The sequence below is a fragment of the Mustelus asterias genome, chromosome 21 (assembly GCF_964213995.1).
Source record: "Mustelus asterias chromosome 21, sMusAst1.hap1.1, whole genome shotgun sequence".
NCBI lineage: Eukaryota > Metazoa > Chordata > Chondrichthyes > Carcharhiniformes > Triakidae > Mustelus > Mustelus asterias.
In genome coordinates, this window is record NC_135821.1 from 75,696,568 (window position 1) to 75,719,218 (window position 22,651).

The 22,651-nt window shown below is 45.4% G+C and overlaps 1 protein-coding gene across 4 annotated transcripts in view; it reads right to left on the reverse strand.

The window, feature by feature from the left end:
- The window catches only part of LOC144509424 (polycomb protein SCMH1-like), a 211,026-nt gene that overhangs the window by 83,941 nt on the left and 104,434 nt on the right, over positions 1-22,651 (reverse strand). For all 4 annotated transcript variants that reach the window (XM_078238292.1, XM_078238290.1, XM_078238291.1 and 1 more), the window contains 2 exons: positions 16,794-16,882; positions 15,045-15,288 (listed from right to left, as the gene is read on the reverse strand). In XM_078238292.1, coding sequence (XP_078094418.1) covers positions 15,045-15,288; positions 16,794-16,882 — 333 coding nt within the window. The remainder of the gene's footprint in view (positions 1-15,044; positions 15,289-16,793; positions 16,883-22,651) is intronic.

Below are 22,651 nucleotides of genomic sequence, written 5' to 3' on the forward strand. Positions count from 1 at the left end.
TTCAAGGTGAAGGGGGGGAGGTTTAACACAGATATCAGAAGGACATATTTTACACAGAGGGTGGTGGGGGCCTGGAATGCGCTGCCAGGCAAAGTGGTGGAGGCGGGGACACTGGGAACGTTTAAGACTTATCTAGACAGCCATATGAACGGAGTGGGAATGGAGGGATACAAAAGAATGGTCTAGTTTGGACCAGAGAGCGGCACGGGCTTGGAGGGCCGAAGGGCCTGTTCCTGTGCTGTATTGTTCTTTATTCTTTGTTGTTCTTTGAAAAGTACTTCACTGATTGTAAAGCTCTCTGGAACATTCCGGGGATGTGAAAGACACCATGCATGTTATTTCTTTGTCCTTCAAATGTTGACATAAAAATATGGCCAAAAATCATGACAAGGGGGGAGTGGTACGGAAGTAGTTTAGTTCACTCAGAGTTCAATCTGTGTTCAGGCTGCTGGTTAGAACACTGGCATTTTTTGACTCTTTACTCCTCTCATTCTCTTAAATTAAAAATCATAAAGGCTGAATCGTAAAGTCAATTAAGCTAGTTATGCGCATTTGGAAAATTTCTGTTAAGATCCCAAATAGATGCCATTATTTCTTGTAAACGTGCGTCACATAGAAATTTGAGTGGATTTGAAGTGAGTCAGCAAATACAGACATATCCAACATGTTAAATACACTTATTGAGGGCGGCACGGTGGCACAGTGGTTAGTGCTGCTGCCTCACAGCGCCAGGGATCCGGGTTCAATTCCCGGCTTGGGTCACTGTCTGCGAAATCTCCCCGTGTCTGTGTGGGTTTCCTCCCAGTGCTCTGGTTTCCTGGTGCTGGTTAGGTGCATTGGCTATGCTAAATTCTCCCTCAGTGTACCCTAACAGGTGCCGGAGTGTGGCGACTAGGGGATTTTCACAGTAACTTCATTGCAGTGTGAATTTTGATTTGATTTATTATTGTCACATGTGTATTAGCATACAGTGAAAAGTATTGTTTCTTGCGTGCTATACAGACAAGGCATACCGTTCATTGAGAAGGAAAGGAGAGAGTGCAGAATGTCGTGTTAAAGTCATAGCTAGCGTGTAGAGAAAGATCAACTTCATGCAAGCTAAGTCCATTCAAAAGTCTGACAGCAGCAGGAAAGAAGTTGTTCTTGAGTCGGTTGGTACAGGACCTCAGACTTAAATGTAAGCTTACTTGTGATATTAATAAGTAAACTTTTTACTTTTTTGATTGGGGACACTGGCATCAGTACTGGAGAAAGGGGGGGGGGGGGGCTGTACTGCTGAAACGGCCGGCATCTGAACTGTGCCGGGATCAGTGTTGTTGGAAACTACATAACTAGAGAAGCAGAGAGGGCTTTAAACTAAATAGAGGGCGGGATGGTTCTGGAGAGAGGATACGTAGGCTTACAAAGCAAAAGGATACGGCAGGATTACAAGGCAGCTATTTAGGTAATGATACCCAGGGGCGAATTTTCCCGTCTGCCCACCACGGGAATCGTAGCCCACAAGGGGCAGACCATGGAATGGTCCGTTGATGTCTGGCGGGATTTTCTGGTTCTGGGGCGAGTGCAAGCCGGAAAATCCCACCCTCAGAGTGAGACAGGAAGAGTGTACAAATGTAAAAGAAAGCAGCAAACAGGATCAAGAGGGAAAATATGGTAAAAAGGCAAAATGAATGGCTCGTTACTTATTTGGCAGAAAAGTCATAAAATTATATAATCAGAAGAAGGCTTTCAGCCCATCGAGTCTGCACCGACACGCAAGAAACACCTGGCCTCCCACCTAATCCCATTTCCCAACACTTGGCCCATAGCCCTGAATGTTACGATGTGCCAAGTGTTCATCCAGGTACTTTTTAAAGGATGTGAGGCAACCCGCCTCCACCACCCTCCCAGGCAGCGCATTCCAGACCATCACCGCCCTCTGGGTAAGAAAGGTTTTTCCTCACATCTCCCTTGAACCTCCTGCCCCATTAAATGCATTAACAGCACAAATTGAAGTTAATGGGTGTGATCTTATAGTCATTACAGAAATGTAGTTACATTACAAGGAGGTTTACAAGGAGATCAAAGCTGGGAATTAAATTTTTGGGGTATGTGACCTTTTGTAAGGACAGGCAGGAAGGAAAGAGTGGTGAGGTATCTTTGTTAGTACGAGATGAAATAAGTACGATAGCAAGAAATAATCTTGGATCGGAAGATGTCGAATCCATATGGGTGGAAGCAAGAAGTGACAAGCGGAAGACAACACTGCTGGGAGTTTTCTATAGGCTCACTAACATTAGCAATGCTGTAGGATGGAGAATAAATCAAGGTTAACGTGCAGGTTCAGTCGGCAGTTTGGAAGGCAAATGCAATGTTAGCATTCATGTTCAGAGGGCGAGAATACAAGAGCAGGGATGTACTTCTGAGGCTGTATAAGGCTTTGGTCAGACCCCATTTGGAGTATTATGAGCAGTTTTAGGCCCCATATCTAAGGAAGGATGTGCTGACCTTGGAAAGGGTCCAGAGGAGGTTCACAAGAATGATCTCTGGAACGAAGAGCTTGTCGTATGAGGAACGGTTGAGGACTCTGGGTCTGTATCGATGGAGTTTAGAAGGATGAGGGGGGGATCTTATTGAAACTTACAGGATACTGCAAGGCCTGGATAGAGTGGACATGGAGAGGATGTTTCCACTAGTAGGAAAAACTGGAACCAGAGGGCATGACCTCAAGCTAAAAGGACAATCCTTTAAAGCAGAGATGAGGAGGAATTTCTTCAGCCAGAGAGTGGTGAATCTGTGGAACTCTGCTGCAGAAGGCTGTGGAGGCCAGGTCATTGAGTGTCTTTAAGACAGAGATAGATAGGTTCTTGATTAATAAGGTGATCAGGGATTATGGGGAAAAGGCAGGAGAATGGGGATGAGAAAAATATCAGCCATGATTGAATGGAGGAGCAGACTCGATGGGCCGAGTGGCCTAATTCTGCTCCTATGTGTTATGGTCTTATAATAAGGGCATGTAAAAAAGCCAGTACTTTAATCATGGGTGATTTTAATCTTCATGTAGATTGGGAGAGGTAGCCATGAGAAAGAATTCATAGAATGTATTTGGAACAGTTTCCTAGAACAATATGTTGTGGATCAAACCAGTGATTTGGCTATTTTGGATCTGGTGGTATGTAATGAGGTAGGTTTAATAAACAATCTCAGAGTAATAGATCCCCTAGGAAACAGTGACCATAACATGGCAGAATTTAGCATTCAGTTTGGGAGTGAGAAATTTGGGTCAGAAACAACTGTGCTGAGCTTAAATAAGGGCGATTATAAAGGAATGAGGGCAGAGTTGGCTGGAATGTGCTGGGAAAGGAGTTTAGCAGAAAAGACAGTTGATCAGCAATGGCGGACATTTATGTAAATAGTTCTTGACCCACAACAAAGAGTGAGGAGGAAGGATTCGAAGAAGGCAAAAGATCAAACTTGGTTAACCCAGGAAGTTAAGGATAGTATTAAACTGAAAGCAAAGACATATAATGTGGAAAAGATTAGTGGTAAGCCAGATGATTGGGAAAGCTTTAAAAAATCAACAAAAGTTGATACTAAAGAGGGAGAAAATGGGTAAACTAGCAAATAACATAAAAACGGAGAGTAAGAGCTTCTTTTAAGTATATAAAAAGGAAGAGAGAGGCTACAGTGAACATAGGTCCCTTAGAGAATGAGACTGGGGAAATAATAATGGGGAACCAGGAGATAGCAAAGAAATTAACTAAATACTTTGCATCAGTCTTCATGGTGGAAGACACTGATAACACTCTAAAAATTCTAAATAATCAGGGGGCAAAAGCTGGGGGTGTGGGGGGAGGAAATAAATGCAATAACTATTACGAGAGAAAAAGTACCCGGGAAACTAATGGGACTAAAGGCCAATAAGTCCCTTGGACCTAATGGGTTGCATTCTAGGATATTAAAGGAAGTAGCTACAGAGATAGTGAATGCATTGGTAGTAATCTTCCAAGAATCCTTAAATTCTGGAATAATCTCAGAAGATTGGAAAACTGCCAATGTGGCACCCTGATTCAGGAAGGGGGACAATAAGCAAGTAGCTACAGGCTAGTTAGCTTCACATACGTCATTGGGAAAATGTTAGAATTCATTCTAAAGGATGTAATTATTGTATTTTGGAGAATTGATGCTAGGAGGCACAGAGGGTTAAAATAATGCAGCTTTATTTACAGAGTGGTGTTCACTACAGGCTGCTTCTTCACTCTGGCATTTTCCCACGCTCGCAACTTGCAACGTCACTTCTGGTGAATACATGAATAAATTAATACACAGTGCTTATGCAGCTACCAAGAATCAATATTAAGACATGACAATAATAGCAGTGAATTTAGAAACACATAACATAATCAAGCACAGTCAACATGGCTTCATGAAAGGGAAATCATGCCTGACAAATCTATTAGGATTCTGTGAAGTGGTAAAGAGGAATATAGATAAAGGGGAACCAGTAGATGTAATATACTTGGATTTCCAGAAAGCATTATTTAAGGCACCACACAAAAGACTATTTAATAAGAGCCCATGGTGGAAGAGGTCGTATATTGGCATGGATAGATGATTGGCTAACTGATAGAAGACAGAGAGTTGGGATAAGAGAGGCATTTTCAGGATGGCAACCTGTAACTAGTGGAGTGCCACAGGGATCAGTGCTGGAGCCACAATTATTTACAATATATGTTAATGACTCGGGCGAGGGAAGTGAGTGTACTATTGCCAAATTTGTGGATGACACAAAAATAGGTGGGAACAGATAAATAGATGAGAATGACACAAATAAGCGACAGACAGGTGAGTGAGCAAAAATTTGGCAGATGGAATATAGGAAAATGTGAAGTTATGCACTTTGGTAGGAAGAATAAAGGAGCTGAATATTATTTAAATGGAGAAAGACCGTAGAAAATTACAGCAGAGGGATTTGGGGATCCTCGTGCATAAATCACAAAAATGCAAGTTCAGCAGGTAATAGGGAAGGCAAATGGAATGGAGTATAATAGGGAAGTCTTGCTAAAACTCTGAAAACAGTGAATAATTTTGGTTCCCTTATCTGAGGAAAAACATACTGACATTGGAGGCAGCCCAGAATGTGTTTATTGGGTTGATCCTGGGTATGGAGGGATTTTCGTATTCGGAGAGGTTGAGTAAGTTGGGCCTTTACTCATTGGAGTTGAGAAGAATGAGAGGCGACCTTACTGAGATGTATAGGATTCTCAGGGGGCTTGACAGGGTAGATGCTGAGAGGTTGTTTCCCCTTGTGGGAGAGTCTAGGACCAGACAGCATCATCTCAGAGTAAGGAGTCGCCCATTTAAGGCAGAATTGAGGAAGAATTTCTCCTCTCAGAAGCTAGCGAATCTGTGGAGTTCTTTATCGCAGAGGGTAAAGATGCTCTTTCGGAGAGTTGGTGCAAACTCTATGGGCTGAATGGCCTCCTTCTGCACCGTAGTGATCTATGGTTCTAACCCTCTCTATCTTTTATTTTCCTTGAAACCTGTCTTCTGCGGGAAAGCTTTTGGTCATTTTTCCTAACATCTCCCCCTGTGGCTTGGTGTGAAAGTGCCCCTGTGAAATGTCTTGGGTTGTTGAAGGTGCTATATAAATGCAACTTCTCAGAATGATGGACAGAAAATCCCATAACCCAACTATTAAACAGTGAAAAACTGCAGCGATCACTGAGAAGTTCTCCATGGCCATTACTGGTTACATGAAAAACATCTGGTGGGAATTAGCTTTCATCCTGAGAATTGTGGTTCGCCTCTGCTTAAATAAAGATATGTGTACGTGTGCACTTGTGAGCGCAGGAGAGATGAAGGTGATGAATTATTCCAGGGATAAGATACTGGGGAATGCTGACAGCTATTTTTTTTTAAATTTCAGAAGTTGAATATTTTAATTCTCGTGTGATGGAGCTCAGTGGTCATGTCGGTGCTGTTGCAGCAAGCTGTGGATACGGTGCACAAGGAACAAGGTGGTCTCAGCATTTGCACCCCTCCTCATGATGCTGACAGTTCCACAGATAGTGCAGGAACCATTCTTACTTTGGCCAAACATTCATTCATTTACAAATCCACAGACTCACGCACACACACCCTCCCCACTAACAAACACACACAATGAAACAAATACACCTACATCTCCCACAAAACACTCCCCCCACCGCCACACACACACACAACCCCACCCACACACACTCTCCCCATGAAACAAACACACACCCACACATAGCCCCACCTACATCCTTCCCACAAAACACACACAGATATATACATTAACCCTGCTTGGGGAGGCAGTGGAGTAGGGGTGTTGTTGCTGGGTTGGTAATCCAAAGACCCAGGGACAATGCTCTAGGGACCCGGCTTCGAATCCTGTCATGGCAATTGGTGGAATTTAAATTCAATTAAAAAAAACTGCAATTAGGAGTCTACTGATGACCATGAAACCATTGTCGGAAAAACCCATCTGGTTCACTTTAGGGAAGGAAACCTGCCGTCCTTACCTGGTCTGGCCTACATGTAACTCCAGAGCTACAGCAATGTGGTTCACTCTCAACTGCCCTCTGAAATGACCAAGCAAACCACTCAGTTTAAGGGCAACTAGGGATGGGCAATAAATGTTGGCCCAGCCAGCGACACCCACATCTCCTGAACGAGTAAAAAAAGACACACACACACACCTCCCGCAAAACAGAGACACACACATACACCAACACAGACACACCCCACTCCTGCAAAACAGTCACACACATACAACAACACAGACACACACCCCTCTGCAAAACAGAGACACACACACTCCTCCCGCAAAACAGAGACACACACATACACCAACACAGACACACCCCACTCCCGCAAAAGAGAGACACACACATACACCAACACACACACATACCCCTCCCGCAAAACAGAGACACACACATACACCAACACACACACACACCCCTCTGCAAAACAGAGACACACACACCCCTCCCGTAAAACAGAGACACACACATACATTAACACAGACACATACCCCTCCCGCAAAACAGAGACACACACATACACCAACACAGACAAACACCCCTCCCGCGAAACACAGCCTTTTTATTATTCATTCGGAACATAGGCATTGCTGGATAACCAGCATTTATTGTCCATCCCTAGTTGCCCGAGAGAGAAACTAAGTTAACTCTTTCAGTTCAACATGATACTTCAGAGCTGGAAGCTTGATCAAGAGGTCGGTTATAAAATGGTGATAGACAAGGAGAAAGGGGGAAAGGTTTAAAGAGGGCATTCTGAGTCGACCACATTGCTGTGGGTCTGGGGTCACATGTAGGCCAGACCAGGTAAGAATGGCAGATTTCCTTCCCTAAAGGACATTAGTGAACCAGATGCGTTTTTTCGACAATCGACAATGATTTCGTGGTCATCAGTAGATTCTTAATTCCAGATTTTTAAAATTAAATTCAAATTCCACTATCTGCCGTGGCCGGATTCGAACCCAAATTCGAACAGACACCCATACAGACAGCCCTCCCGTGTGACAGACACACACACCCCCACACTGATCAAGAGAATAAAAGCAAAATACTGCAGATGCTGGAGATAGGAAATAAAAACAGAAAATGCTGGAAAAACTCAGCAGGCCTGGCAGTGTCTGTGGAGAGAGAAACCAAGTTAACTCTTTCAGTTCAACATGATACTTCAGAGCTGGAAGCTTGATCAAGAGGTAGGTTATAAAATGGTGAAAGACAAGGTGAAAGGGGGAAAGGTTTAAAGAGGGCATTCTGAACCTTGGGAGGGTGGCACAATGGTTACCACCGCTGCCTCTCTGCACCAGGGATCCAGGTTCGATTCTGGCCTTGGGTGACTGTCTGTGTGGAGTTTGCATGTTCTCCCCGTGTCTGCGTGGGTGTCCTTTCTTCCCACAGTCCAAAGATGTTAGGGTTAGGTGAATTGGTTATGGTAAATGTGCAGGGTTACGGGGATAGGGTGGGAATGTAGGCCTGGGTAAGATGCTCTTTCGGAGAGTCAGTGCAGACTGGATAGGCTGAATGGTCTGCAGGGAGATTCTGATTCTACATGTCAGCCCCACTTAAAATTGGCAGCTGATGACATAGTTGCCCCTGACGGCCAGAAAATCCAACGTCTTGTGTGCACTCAAATGCTGAGATCTGAATGGGTCAAAGTCACTAATCTGCATGACAAAATGGACACGGGATCTATCATTCTGTCTTCACTTTGAACAAACGGATTTCCTTTCTGTTGTTGCAACGCCTAAGCCGCGATCTCACGGCTTGTTTAATGCCACAAGCATCATTCACAATCGATTGCTGTGGCCAGTGATTGATGGAGCACCAAGCATCTGCCTACACAGGCACACTGCTGAATGCATGAGGGTGACAGCAGAAGGAACTGGAGGCTGTGGAAGGGAGATGAAAGCATTTTGATTGTCAGCACTGCCATTCCTGTTGTGCAGTCTGTTGGCAGCTGTGATTGCTCCAGATTTTAACCATCTCTGTCCTAGGAGCAGCTGAGAAGCATTTCCCGATTGCAGCTATACATCACTTCTGGGAGTCACCAGGACTTGTAAATTATTTATTTAAAGCAATCTTCTTCCATTTGCCTGATGCAGTGAATTATAATTTTGTCGCTGGTCACACAGTCTGCTCAGAGCTCCTAAAAGCCCCAACTCTTCGACATACACAGATTGGTGAAACAGACAGACACTTAGCAACTAAAATGTAATGAAAAGAAGTGCAAAATGAGATTTAAAGTTTATTGATTAGTGCCACAAATCGGCTTATATTAACACTGCAATGAAGTTACTGTAAAAATTCACTAGTTGCCACATTCCAGTGCCTGTTCAGGTACACTGAGGGAGAATTTAGCACGGCCAATGTACCTAACCAGCACGTCTTTCGGACAGTGGGAGGAAACCGGAGCGCCCGGAAGAAATCCATGCAGACACGGGGGGAATGCAAGAAACTACAAAAGGTCGTGAATGTAACCCAATCCATCACGCAAACCAGCCTCCCATCCATTGACTCTGTCTACACTTCCTGATGCCTCGGCAAAGCAGCCAGCATAATTAAGGACCCCACGCACCCCGGACATTCTCTCTTCCACCTTCTACCTTCGGGAAAAAGATACAAAAGTCTGAGGTCACGTACCAACCGACTCAAGAACAGCTTCTTCCCTGCTGCTGTCAGACTTTTGAATGGACCTACCTTGCATTAAGTTGATCTTTCTCTACACCCTAGCTATGACTGTAACACTACATTCTGCACTCTCTTGTTTCCTTCTCTATGAACGGCATGCTTATAGAGGTTTACAGCATGGAAACAGGTCCTTTGGCCCAACTTGTCCATGCCTTTGTCCGTATAGCGCGCAAGAAACAATACTTTTCACTGTATGTTAATATATGTGACAATAATAAATCAAATCAAAACGTGCAAACTTCGCACAGATAAGGCCGGAATTGAACCCGAGTCCCTGGCACTGTGAGGCACCAGCACTAACCACTGTGCCACCGTGCTGCCCCATATCATGTTTAAGAGCAGCAACAGCAAAAGGCAATAATATCATTTCAAAAGGGAGGGGGAGGGGGCAGGAACAGAGGGGCTTGGCGGTATATGTGCACCTAGCAGGTGGTAGGATAGGTTGAGAATGTGGCGAAAAAAGGCATAAGGGCTACTGAGATTTATCAATAGCGACACGGTGGCACGGTGGTTAGCACTGCTGCCTCACAGCGCCAGGGACCCAGGTTCGATTCCGGCCTTGGGTCACTGACTGTGTGGAGTTTGCACATTCTCCCTGTGTCTGCGTGGGTTTCCTCCGGTTTCCTCTCACAGTCCAAAAATGCGCTGGTTAGATGGATTGGCCATGCTAAATTGCAACTTAGTATCCAAAGATGTGCAGGTTAGGGGGATTTAGTGGGGTAAACGTGTGGCATTGTGGGACAGGGTTGCGGGGGGGTGGACAAATGCTCTGTCGGAGAACTGGCACAGACTTGATGGGCCAAACGGCCTCCTCCTGCATTGTAGGGATTCTATTCTATGATAAATAGAGGCATCGAGTACAAAAGTGAAGAAATGATGAACTCGTGTAAGACATTGGTTTGGCCTCAACTGGAGCATCATGTCCAATTCTGGGCACCGCAGTTCGGGAAAGGTATGAAGACTTTAGAGAGAGTGCGGAAAAGATTTACAGGAATGGCAGTCAGCCAAGCGGATAGATCGGGAAAAACTGGGTTGCTCTCCTTGTTGAAGAGAAGGTTGAGAGGAAATTTGATCGAGGTATTCACTGTCCTAACAGGTGTGGACAATGTCGAAAGGCAGCAGAGTCAAAAACTAACTGACACAACGTTAAGGTGATTGAACCAGAAGTGACGTGAGAGGAAAAATGTTTTTTCCACACAGCGAGTGGTTAGGGTCTGGAATGCACAGCTTGAAAGCGTGGTTGAGGCAGGGTCGATCGAGGCTGACAAAACAGAATTGGATAACTGTCTGCTCAGAAATAAAATGTGCACAGCCACGGAAAAAGGGAGGCAGAAGGGAACTCGCTAAACCGCTCCTGCAGAGACCTAGCCGAGACTCGACAGGCCAAGTGGCCTTCTTGTGTTCCACAACCATGCTGATTGTGAAATTCTCATCCTTGTTTCCAAATTCCTCCATGGCCTCACCCCTCCCTGTCTCAGCGACCATCTCCAGCCATACAGCGGTATCCGAGATAGGATTGTCCCCAATTTCCAAATGGCTCCGGCATTGGAGACCATCGTCTCAGTGCCCTGGTGTTAGGCTCCGGATTTCACTCTCCCAAACTTCCCCAAATTGCCTTCCTCCTTTAGATGTTCATTAAAACCTGTCATCTGTCCCAATAATTCCGTAAATGTGTCGCCATGTCAAATTTTGTTCAATAACACTCCTGCAAAGCACCTTGGGAATCATAGAATCCCTACAGTGCAGAACAAGGCCATTCAGCCCATCGAGTCTGCACCGACAACAATCCCACCCAGGTCCTATCTCCGTCAACCCACATATTTACCCCACTAATCCCTCTAACCTACGCATCCCGTACTACTAAGGGTCAATTTAGCATAGCAAACGGACCTAACTCACATATCATTGGATTGTGGGAGGAAACCGGAGCACCCGGAGGAAACCCACGCAGACACGGGGGGAAATGCAAACTCCGCAGTGACCCAAGCTGGGCATTGAACCTGGGTCGCTGGAGCTGTGCTAACCACTGTGCCACCATTGAACTATGTTAGAGAGAGTCTATAAATCGGGGAACAGGAGCCGGGGGAATGGGGGAATGGGAAGGAGCCGGGGGAACGGGAAGGAGCCGGGGGGAACAGGAGCCGGGGGGGGAACAGGAGCCAGGGGAACGGGAGTCAGGGGAACGGGAGCCGGGGGAATGGGGGAACGGGAGCTGGTTGAAGGACATAGTAAATAAAAATTGCCTTTTAGTAAATTTGACAAATTGTCACTATGAAGTTTAGCTGAAAGCAGGAAGCATGGAGATTGCATAAATTTAACAGCAAGTTAGTCAGAGCTCTGAAAAAATATAGTTAGCTGAGCATGTGATCAATCATCAGCGCGACCTGTAAGGGTTATCCTGCTGCACATTCTGGGAACAAGAAAAACAATCTCAGATGGGAATAAAACTGTAGGAGTAAGAGTTAACTGTGCGATTCTGGCATTTAAATGCATCAGGCTTGTGCTACCCTGCGAAGCAGAAATCTGTTTGAACTCCTCTCTGCCCACAGATCACATCCAAACATCAACTCAAAGTACATTTGTTGAAGCTGCAGGAAAGGAGAGAAACAGTGTTAGCTTTGTTCGCCCTGTTGGCTGAGTTCCAAAAGGAGCCGTGATCAAGCTTATCGTATTCTCAGAGGGAGCTGCAACACGCTCCTGCTATCAAAGTGCATTTGAATTGACGTCGGTATAGATACCGTTCCTGGGCTCACACTTCGCACATTCGAAAGCAGTTGTTTAACATAAATGGAAACATAAACAGGGATTGCACAAAGCTTTGGTATCCTGCCTCTCTCTACCATTCGCCAGTGTGGGCGCATTGTTAAACGCTGTGTGTACATCATCTGGCAATAAGATGAATAACCGGCCTCGATATGTCTCGCTGATGTTGGCCCAAAGATGAGAAAACTCTGCTCATCTTCCAATAAAGCCCAGGGATCTGTCACATTTATCCCAACACGCAGACGGGATGTTTCCCATGTTATGGAGTCAAACACGCTCCTTTAAGGAGGCCACTCACCCAAGGCTAATTGTGAGCCATAACAAAATCCAACATTGTTTTTCCCAAATGTGTGGCCCATGAAGCATCGTCACCAACCATCCCATAGACTGCTGGGAACAAAACCTCTGGGAACTTTCAAACATCAACTGTGTATAGGGGTTGATCAGCATGCAGCTTCTTCCAGAACCATTTCGCTCTCTTTCTGATCACCAATAATCTGACATCACTGATGACGCAAATTCGCTATTACAATGACACTGTTAACCCTTCTTACTGCAGCCCAAAAACACATTATTTTATTCATTCATGGGACATGGGCATCGCTGGCTGGCCTGCATTTACTGCCCATTTATTGCCCATCCCTAGTTGCCCAAGAGCAGTTGAGAGTCAACCACATTGCTGTAGCTCTAGAGTCACATGTAGGCCGGACCAGGTAAGGATGGCAGATTTCCTTCCCTTAAGGACATTAGTGAACTAAATGGGTTTTCCCGACAATCCAGAAAAAAACAAAGAAAAGTACAGCACAGGAACAGTTCCTTTGACCCTCCGAGCCCAAGTCGATCATGATGCCCTAACTAAACTAAAAAACTTCTGCCCTTCTAAATGTTGTTAATGTGCCTGCTTCCACCACTTCCTCATCTGGCATCTACATTGTCATTCTTAGTTCCCAGATACTGAATTCAAATTCCACCATCTGCCGTGGTGGGATTCGAACCCAGGTCCCCAGGACATTAGCTGAGTTTCTGCATTAATAGTCCACCGATAATGCCACTGAGCTATCGCTCCCCCGCCCCACCCCCTCCCAATGCAACTCAAGTTGAAGATGTCAATTCTGGGTCACCTGGAAGCTTCATCAAATGAGAGGAAGGAACAGAACTCCCCCCCTGTAGCAGGAGAGTGTAATGATGCTGCAGTGGTAGCAATAATGAACCAGTTACATTTCACATCATTACAGTTAGAGTACACATGCTGTCTGAATCTGCAGTCCACGACTCACCTGATCCTGGAATGAAGGTGACAACATACCCTGGCCGAGGGGGATCACCTCCACAACTCTCCAGATGTTTGACTGGACCTCAATACCTGATATGCCCGACACAAGTGCCTCACATCAAATGCTAACCTTCCGACAGAACTTCATTGGGCGACTGAAGGGTTAAAACTCACATTACACAATGAGCTGGTACAATTTTTTTATGTTCCTTCCGTGTGGCGTGCAGGTCTCTCAGAATGATCGTTAAAATTTATTTTGACATTCTGGCACTTACAACTCTGAATTAGATCCAGCACCATAAAATGCAAAACACCACCCACCCACCCACCCCCCCCATCCCTCCACAAGAATTTTGTAGTCAAAACTGCTGTGCCAAAATATCAGTTTCCACACATTGCCACAGCAAGAAGATCATTAAAGCTCAGGCCGCTGCAAGTCTGATTAGCCTTTCAGCTGCCCCATCGCATATCAATCCATCAATTATCTGATGAAAAGATTCAGTCAGATTGATCCCATCACAATGGAATTCCTCCTTGACCTAGTTTTCAAATTTATGACATTTGATCAAACACTGTCCGCGTTATCCAGCAGAATTTTTATTGTTCCAGGACTGTTCAACCTAAGGTTGGGGAACTATGAGCTCACACAGCCCATGGGTTTGGACTTTTAGGAGTCCCAAAGTTGGACTCAGGTCGTCAAAATGGAGGGCAAAACTGAACTTGTGTCATTCTTACAGCTGGGTAAAGAGCGACCCTTAGTGGTGAATTGCCAAAATTGCAGCAATCTGCATTGGAAAATACCAGGAACACTCAATAAGTCAGGCAGCATCTGCAGAGAGAACAAGGCCGTATCGGTAAAGAGCATTTTGTCTGTTCCCTTCAGAGTGGACATAGAATGTTTCTAGCATTTTCTGTTTTGGTTTCGGGTCCCCTGCTCTTTGAGCAATCCTTATTATTGTGACAGTGTGAAGCTTTCAAATGAAATACGGTGGCACAGTGGTTAGCACTGCTGCCTCACAGCGCCAGGGACCTGGGTTCAATTCCTGGCTTGGGTGACAGTCTGTGTGGAGTTTGCATGTTCTCCCCGTGTCTGCGTGGGTTTCCTCCAGCTGCTCCTGTTTCCTCCCACAGTCTGAAAGATGTGCTGATTAGGTGCACTGACCTGAACAGGCACTGGAATGTGGCGACTAGGGAATTTTCCAGTAACTTCATTGCAGTGTTAATGTAAGCCTACTTGTGACAAATAAATGAAAAATAAATAAATAGACTTGGGCTAATGAGAAATGAAGGGGTGAATTTTCCTGTTCTGCCCACCACAGGAATCGTAGCGGGCGAGGGGCAGACGATGGAAAGGTCCATTGGCCTCAAGCGGGATTTTCCAGTGTCGGGGCAAATGTGACCAGAAAATCCCGCCCGAAATCTTTTTTAAAAGTCGCTGTACCCAGCACTTCCCGTGCCCAAAAAGACCCAGTCTGAAAGGTGAATATCGCATGGCACAATGGAGTTTACGGGCCTGGGAATAGCGCAGCATTGCTATCAGTTCCCTGCAGCAAAGCTCAGTTTATAAAATAAGTAGTCTCACAACACCAGGTTAAAGTCCAACGGGTTTATTTGGTAGCACGAGCTTTCGGGCACTCGCCTGATGAAGGAGCAGCGCTCTGAAAGCTCGTGCTACCAAATAAACCTGTTGGACTTTAACCTGGTGTTGGGAGACTACTTACTGTGCCCGCCCCAGTCCAACGCCGGCAACTCCACATCATTTATAAAATAAGTCTTACCCTTCGTTCCAGGCGGTTGGAGGTTGTCCCCAGTCAGAGAGCACCATCCCACAGGGAAAATATCCCGAGAATCGTATCGACACCAGTAATCAAAAGCCCCTCTCCAGCCGTCAAACGTCACCAGCACTTCCGTCCCTCTCACTTCTCCAATAGTGGCCGGGCAAATAAAATGCGGATTTTTCCTGTCAACTGCCTCCAGTTTCATCCCCACTTTATGACAGTTCTGGGAAGGTGAGAGTGGTTCCTGTTTAATGCAAAGCATTGATCAGTGACCTTTGAGCTATCAGGAGCCTGGGGCATGTCCTGTTAAAAAGGGCATTGTTTGAAGACATCTTCTGATCTAAAGAACTGCAGCTGCAAGATCGTCTCATACTGCAACTAACTTATGATGTGACCAACATCCCACATCAGACAATCTCCAACGGAAATATGCAGCTCGTGGGAGCGAGTCAATTTTTACAGTTTTTCTGAAGTGGCTGTGGAAGGCAATGATGAAATGATTTTTAAAATAATGCAGAAAAGAGCGGATAAAAGCATCAAGGAGGAGTTCTTTGAAAACCCACATGCACATTTAAAAATCTAGAGTTGGGAACTCAACACAACTTTTCATACAAATGATTTTCACCCCAATTTTAACCCCCTCCCCCTCCCCTCCCCTGGCCCTTCTTCCCTCCCCTCCTGGAGGTACAGATTCTTTGATAAAACAAGATTTCACAGAGTCTGCTCAAAATCTGATACTTAAACCAGAGTGCCCTTTATTCACTTTCCAATCTTGATGATGTCGATAGGCTATTTGACTTTGGGGAGCATCATAGTCATTCCGATCTCTTAATGGGCTGCTAGTAACACCATTCTCAGCCTTTACCATCTACACCATTTACATTCCCTTTGTCTAATTTCTAATAGTCAAACTTGACCCCGTGGAAATGATGTTTCCTTGTGTGGGTGAGTCAAGAACTAGGTGGCACAGTTTTTAAATGAGGGGTTGCCCTTTTAGGACAGCGATTAGGAGAATCTTTTACTCTCAGAGGGTTGTGTGACTGTGGAAATCTTTGCCTCAGAAGGCAATGGAAACAGAGTCACTGAATATTTTTGCTTAACAAGAATCAGAGGTTATCGGGGGTGGGTGGGAATGTGAAATTCAAAATACAAACAGTCACAATCTTATTGAATGGTGCAGCAGGCGGGGGTTGGCAAATAATGTCTACAACTATCCAATTTATGATTAAAGTTCATTGACCTGAAATGTAGATTTGGCTTTTCTCTACAGATGCTGCTTGACTTACTGAGTGTTTCCAGCATTTTCTGTTTCTATTGAAGAATATCCCAGCTTGCACAGTGCTAACTGTTAAAATCAAAAGGTTCCAGATTCCATTATGTGACAAAGGACATTAGAGGGATGTGGGCTTGCGCCGATGAATGGTTTCCAATGGGACAGGCCCCGGGCGCTCTCAGCAGGAGGTGAGAGAAGATGCCAAACAGAATCGATACAACTCCCACTGGGAGGGACAGTCTGGACGGACCAGCTATCGTGGTCCAGAGCTTCAGGTAATTCCCAACAATATCCATCCTTGGAGGACACAATATCGCTCGTGGATACGTTCGAGTTGATGAGGAAATTCAATTGGGACGAATGGAGAAGGCGGGGGCAGCTCGATAGGGAACTGCCTTTACAAAGTGAAGAACATCGCAAAACACCGTCAAGACTGCAAATAAAGACGAGTAAAATATGCAGGAAAGAAAGCCTACCTTGTGAAATATTCTGATTGGTGCCATTTCCGCTCCACTCAGTGTTTTTAGCAAAAACATGGGCCATGAAGAAGCGTTCAGTCGAAATCCTACAGTCAGAAAAGGAAATGTGAAAGGAAATGAGTGTTCTGTGTCCTGTATATTCCACTCACAATCACATTCAGAATGTGGAGTTGCCGGCGTTGGACTGGGGTGGGCACAGTAAGACATCTCACAACACCAGGTTAAAACCCAACAGGTTTATTTGGAATCACGAGCTTTCGGAGCGCTGCTCCGACATCATTTCACCTGAAAGCTCGTGATTCCAAATAAACCTGTTGGGTTTTAACCTGGTATTGTGAGACATTCAGAAGGAATGAGTTTAGGAGGCTATTGTGTAATGGAAGACCATGCATCGCTCTGAAACTTCAACCCAATAATGTCAGGCAATATTGTAGTAATAGGTTCTCATTTCCAGAAGAGTAGGATCTCGGAGAATATACTCTGCTTCCTTTTAGACTTAGACTGCTGCCCAAAGGTGATCTAACCTCTACAAAGTTGACAGCAGACAACTACATTTCTGTCTGCTGTTACTGGTGCCCACAGCTGTGAGCTGCAGAGTCAGACTGCCTCTACTGTCCATGGGAATTGTCTATCACCCATTTTGCTTCGAACAGCAAGATGAAAAGAAGTAAATAAGCTATGGGAAAGTTTGGGACATTCCATTTGATTAGGGCCTAAAGCATAGTTTTATATAAGTGTCATAAGAGCTGTAAAATAACAGGGCTACCTGATTGGACACATACAGAGTCAGGGTCCTAACCTCCATAACCTTTCTAAACATTTAGAAACTTAAGTAACCACAAGCCGATGAGAACCAACAGATCCAATCTGGAAAGCAAGTTCACCTGCAGCACTTACCCAAGGAAGGACATAGTTGCCCTCGAGGGAATGTAATGAAGGTTCACTCGACATGTCCCTGTGATGAGGGGGTGTCCCATGAGGAGAGATTGTGTAGACAAGACAAATATTCTCTGGAGTTCAGAAGAATGAGAGGTGATCTGATTGAGACAAATGCTAGGGGCTCGACAGGGTAGATGTGGGCAGGATAGTTCCCCTGATGGGGGGGGGGGGGGGGGGGGGGGGGGGGGCAGGAAATCCATAACCAAGGTCTCAGAATAACAAGTCAGACATTCAGGACTGAGATGAGGAAACATTTCTTTACTCTAAGGTTGTGCATCCTTGGAATTCCGTACCCCATAGGGTTGTGTAAACACAAGTTAGTGAGTACGTTCAAGACAAGATATTGATAGATCTTGGGGCATTGTGCAGCAAGGTGAAACTGAGCTGGATCATTAGCCGTGATCTTGTTGAATGGTTGAGAAAGCGTGAAGGGCCTGATACCCTACTCCAGTTCCTATTTCTTACCTTTTTATGTTAGGCAGAAACATGAACTACTTGAATCAGTAATGGATACCCACTTATTGCGACAATTAAAACACTTGCAGCAATTTGCAAGGGCAGCATGGTGACACAGTGGTTAGCATTGCTGCCTAACGGTGCCAGTGACCCGGGTTCGATTCCGGCCTTGGGTGACTGCCTGTGTGGAGTTTGCACCTTCTCCCCATGTCTGTGTGGGTTTCCTCCGGGTGTTCTGGTTTTCTCCTGCACTCCAAAGATTTGCGGAGTGGGTTCATTGGCCATGCTAGGTTGGCCCTTAGTGTCAGGGGGATTAGCAGGGTAAATACATAGGATTGCGGGGCTGGAGCCTGGGTGGGATTGATGTCGGTGCAGGCTCAGTGGGCCAAGTATTGCTCTGATTCATCTAAGAAAGGAATGGCCACCTCGTTTTCACGTGGCGACTGGTGCTTCTCCAGTTCCTGTGCCAGGTTTTGGTGTGTCTAAACAAGTTGCAGCATTACTAACATGTCCTATTTGAGTCACAATAACCGTTAATCACAACACTCTCTTGCTGATGCACAACCTTCCCAGGGGTTAGTTATCTTTAAATTTAGCATGCTACTAAAATTGGAATTGGGAAATTCCCTTGCAGTGTTTTTGCAATAGTGAGTGAGAATCTGCTGCAGTCGTTATAGGGCTGGAGATTTCTGAAGCAGTACAGATTTTAAACAAATTCATAGAATCCCTACAGTGCAGAAGGAGGCCATTCGGTCCATCGAGTCTGCACTGACAACAATCCCACCCAGGCCATATATCCCTGTAACCCCACGTATTTACCCTCCTAATCCCCTTGACACTGAGAGGCAATTTAGTATGGCCAATTAACCTAACCTGCACATCTTTGGAGTGTGGGAGGAAACCGGCGCACCCGGAGGAAACCCACGCAGACATGGGGAGAATGTGCAAAATCCACACAGTCACCCGAGGCCGGAATTAAACCTGGGTCCCTGGCGCTTTGAGGCAGCAGTGCTAACCACTGTGCCGCCCAACGTTTTATAATGCATTTTGAAGTTTGATATATTTCTAGTGATTTGCCCATTGCCAGTTGATGAGTATATTTTAGTACAGTATACAAGATGATGACGGAGTTGGGAGAGTGACCTCTGAAACACTTGCTATGGAGCAAACTAGTTATCAGAGCCCATGGCTCCATCATGACTGAAGAGCAAATCTGAATGGGAAATAACGACACAGCAATTTTTAACGATAAATATTATCTAAAATGATGACGATGAAGGCTGAGAACTTTGCCGTCAGGAAGTGCGTACCCCCCCCGCCAACAAGATTTTCAGACTATTCAGCAACATGATTCCTGCAAGCCTTTCCTGCAACATTCCTCCCTGTGTTTGGTCCCAATCCGAGTAAGGTGATCCTCAGCAGAATCCCAGATCATTTCACTGTTCTGCACTGCTGCAAACATACAGAATCAAAGAACCAAATTTCTCCCCAATGTCAAAGTACAAACACAAATCTTGTTGACCAAGTATATATTGAATGATGTGAACAATTCAATCACCCTTTTTACAGCAGGCTTTACACTGTGTCAGCAACAAATCCTGAGCTCCCACTTTGGAACGAGTAAGCCTCCTATTAAATGTTAAAATGTCCTTAAAGCACACATTCCAGGTTAAGCAGCGTTTCACTTGCACCTCTTTCAATTTGGTCTATTCGCTGCCCCCAATGTGATCTCCTCTATATCCAAGAGAGACCAAGTGTAGACTGGGTGATCGCTTTGCTGAGCACCTTCGGTCTGTGCGCAGTCAGGACACTGACCTTCCGGTTGCTTGCCATTTTAACACACGATCCTGCTCCAATGCCCACATGTCTGTCCTTGGCCTGCTGCAATGTTCCAGTGAAGCTCAACGCAAACTGGGAGGAACAGCATCTCATCTTCCGGCTCGGCACGTTACAGCCTTCTGGTCTCAACATCAAATTCAACAACTTCAGATGGTTCGCTCTACTCCACCTCCACCCCTTTGTTTTCATTCTATTTAATTTAATTTTTTACTGTATCTACCTTTTATTTCTTTATTGTCTTTCTTCATTTTTCTTCCCCCCCACACTCTTTCCCCCGACTTTACGCCCCTTCCCTTACCTTTTCTCCCCCTTTTCTAAATCTTACCTCTGTCCTATCCATTTCCAACCCCCCCCCCACCCCCGCAACCAAACATCTTCATTTTAGCTTCTCTGCCGTTTGGCCATTCACACCCTTTACTCTCTCTATGGACAGCTATTAACTGGTTTCCCTGGTTTCTGTGGCTATGACTCATCTTTCATTCCCTCCTATTGCAGTATAAATATCTCCCACTTTCTCTGCCTTTTTAGCTTTGACAAAGGGTCACCTGGACTCGAAACGTCAAACAGGCTCTACAAGTGTGAAATAAGACTGTTAAATAATTCAAGTTAGTTAATTTGGACGTGTGCCCATGAAATCATAAACCAGTAACTTAATCTGTTCTTTCAATTCCTGAGTCTGCAAACAAATTTAGAATTAGATTTTATCTCAATTGGAAATGCATAATTTAATTAAGGTTCTTATCCAAATATTTTATTTTTGCAAATGTCTAAGGTCCTTCTGAATGTATTTACGAGTTTAATAATTTAAAATTAGTTTATGAGAAAACACATTTATGACGGCAACGAGCTAGGATTTCAATTTGATGGGGTTGCTCTCAATTTCACCCTGCAATGTCAATCAAGGCGCAAAGCAGGACCTGAAGGTGTACCTGTCCCTGCACAGCCATTGTTAAAGCCTGCCTGCAAATACTCAACATCACCGAGCCAGCAGCTGTTGGTAAATGTTTCTTCAAACACAGGCGGATTGCGGTGTGGAACAGCCTCCCGGGTCGAGTAATGTCGACAAAAAAAAACACAGAGGCCATGAACGGACTGAGAGTTTCTACAGATGGATGAGTTTAACAGGCCTCTTGGCCTTTCTCACCGACACAGATCACCGCAGGTTGAAGGTTGGTGTGCACCCAATTACTTGCACCCACCCGCCTTATTTTTACAATGGGACACCGGTCAGCCATATCACTCCCTGGCTTCTTGGTGCAGAGTAATTTTAATGTTAATGGGTTATTGGATTTTTAATCATTATGGACAGATTTCTTTTGCTATAAAAGAGCTCATTACTTTCCCCGATAACCCAGTGGAGAAATTCACAATGTACTGCCCCATAAAAACCGGATGATTTCAGGTCAGTTCCAGGGAAACAAGCAGGGAATTCTCGCCCCCAGCACGGGTGGGCTTGGGAAGGGTGGAAAGTGGCAATTCAGCGTCCACATCTGGTTTGAATGGATCTTAATGGAAGTGGGGTAGGGGTGGTGAGGGTTGGGTGGCACAGTGGTTACCACTGCCACCTCACAGCACCAGGGATCCGGGTTCAATTCGGGTCACTGTCTGTGTGGAGTTTGCACATTCTCCCCGTGTCTGCGTGGGTTTCCTCCGGGTGTTCCGGTTTCCTCCCACAGTCAAAAGATGTGCGAGTTAGGTTGATTGGCCATGCTAAATTGACCCTAATGTCAGGGGGGGTTAGAATCATAAAATCTACAGTGCAGAAGGAGGCCATTTAGCCCATCGAGTCTGCACGGACCACAATCCCACCCAGGCCCTATCCCCGTAACCCCACGTATTTACGCTACTAGTCCCCCTGACACTAAGTGCCAATTTAGCATAGGAGGGTAAAAATGTGGGGTTACGGGGATAGGGCCTGGGTGGGATTGTGGTCGGTGCAGACTCGATGGGCCAAATGGCCTCCTTCTGCACTGTAGATTCTATATGATACATAAAGCTTGTCAATTTGAAATACTATAAAGAGCCTACGCGGCTCTAACTTTCCAGATTTAAACCTGACTGTTTGGGATTCCTGAACCATGGGATGTTGGGCAGCTGTAATGAGATGAGGATCGCTGAGTAGAAAGGACAAGTGCCTTTCCAGCACTGCTGGTGGGACACAAATGTTTCTCTCCTTTGAGATCACAATAACCTTTGGTGTCTCTTCCTCCCGAAGATTCGGCCAATCCCCCAGGCTCTCACTAACCCAGCTTCAGGCTGCTGTTGATTGAGGGATAAATATTGGGGATATCAACCCTGTTTTTTGAAATGGCACCAAGGGATCTTTCACATCTGAGGAGCCTCAGTCGAAGTTTTTCATCAGAGACTGTACCACACTCCATCCAGCACCGAGTACACCCAGTCCGTGGGTGAGGTTTAAACACACTCAAAACCTATCCATTCAGAGTTAAAATCGGGCTCCTGATCTCTGATTACTCTTCATGGAATCATAGAATTCCTACAGTGCAGAAGGAGGCCATTTGGCCCATCGAGTCTGCACCGACCACAATCCCATCCAGGCCCTATCCCCCTAACTCCATGCATTTACCCTAGCTAATCCCTCTGACACGAAGGGGCAATTT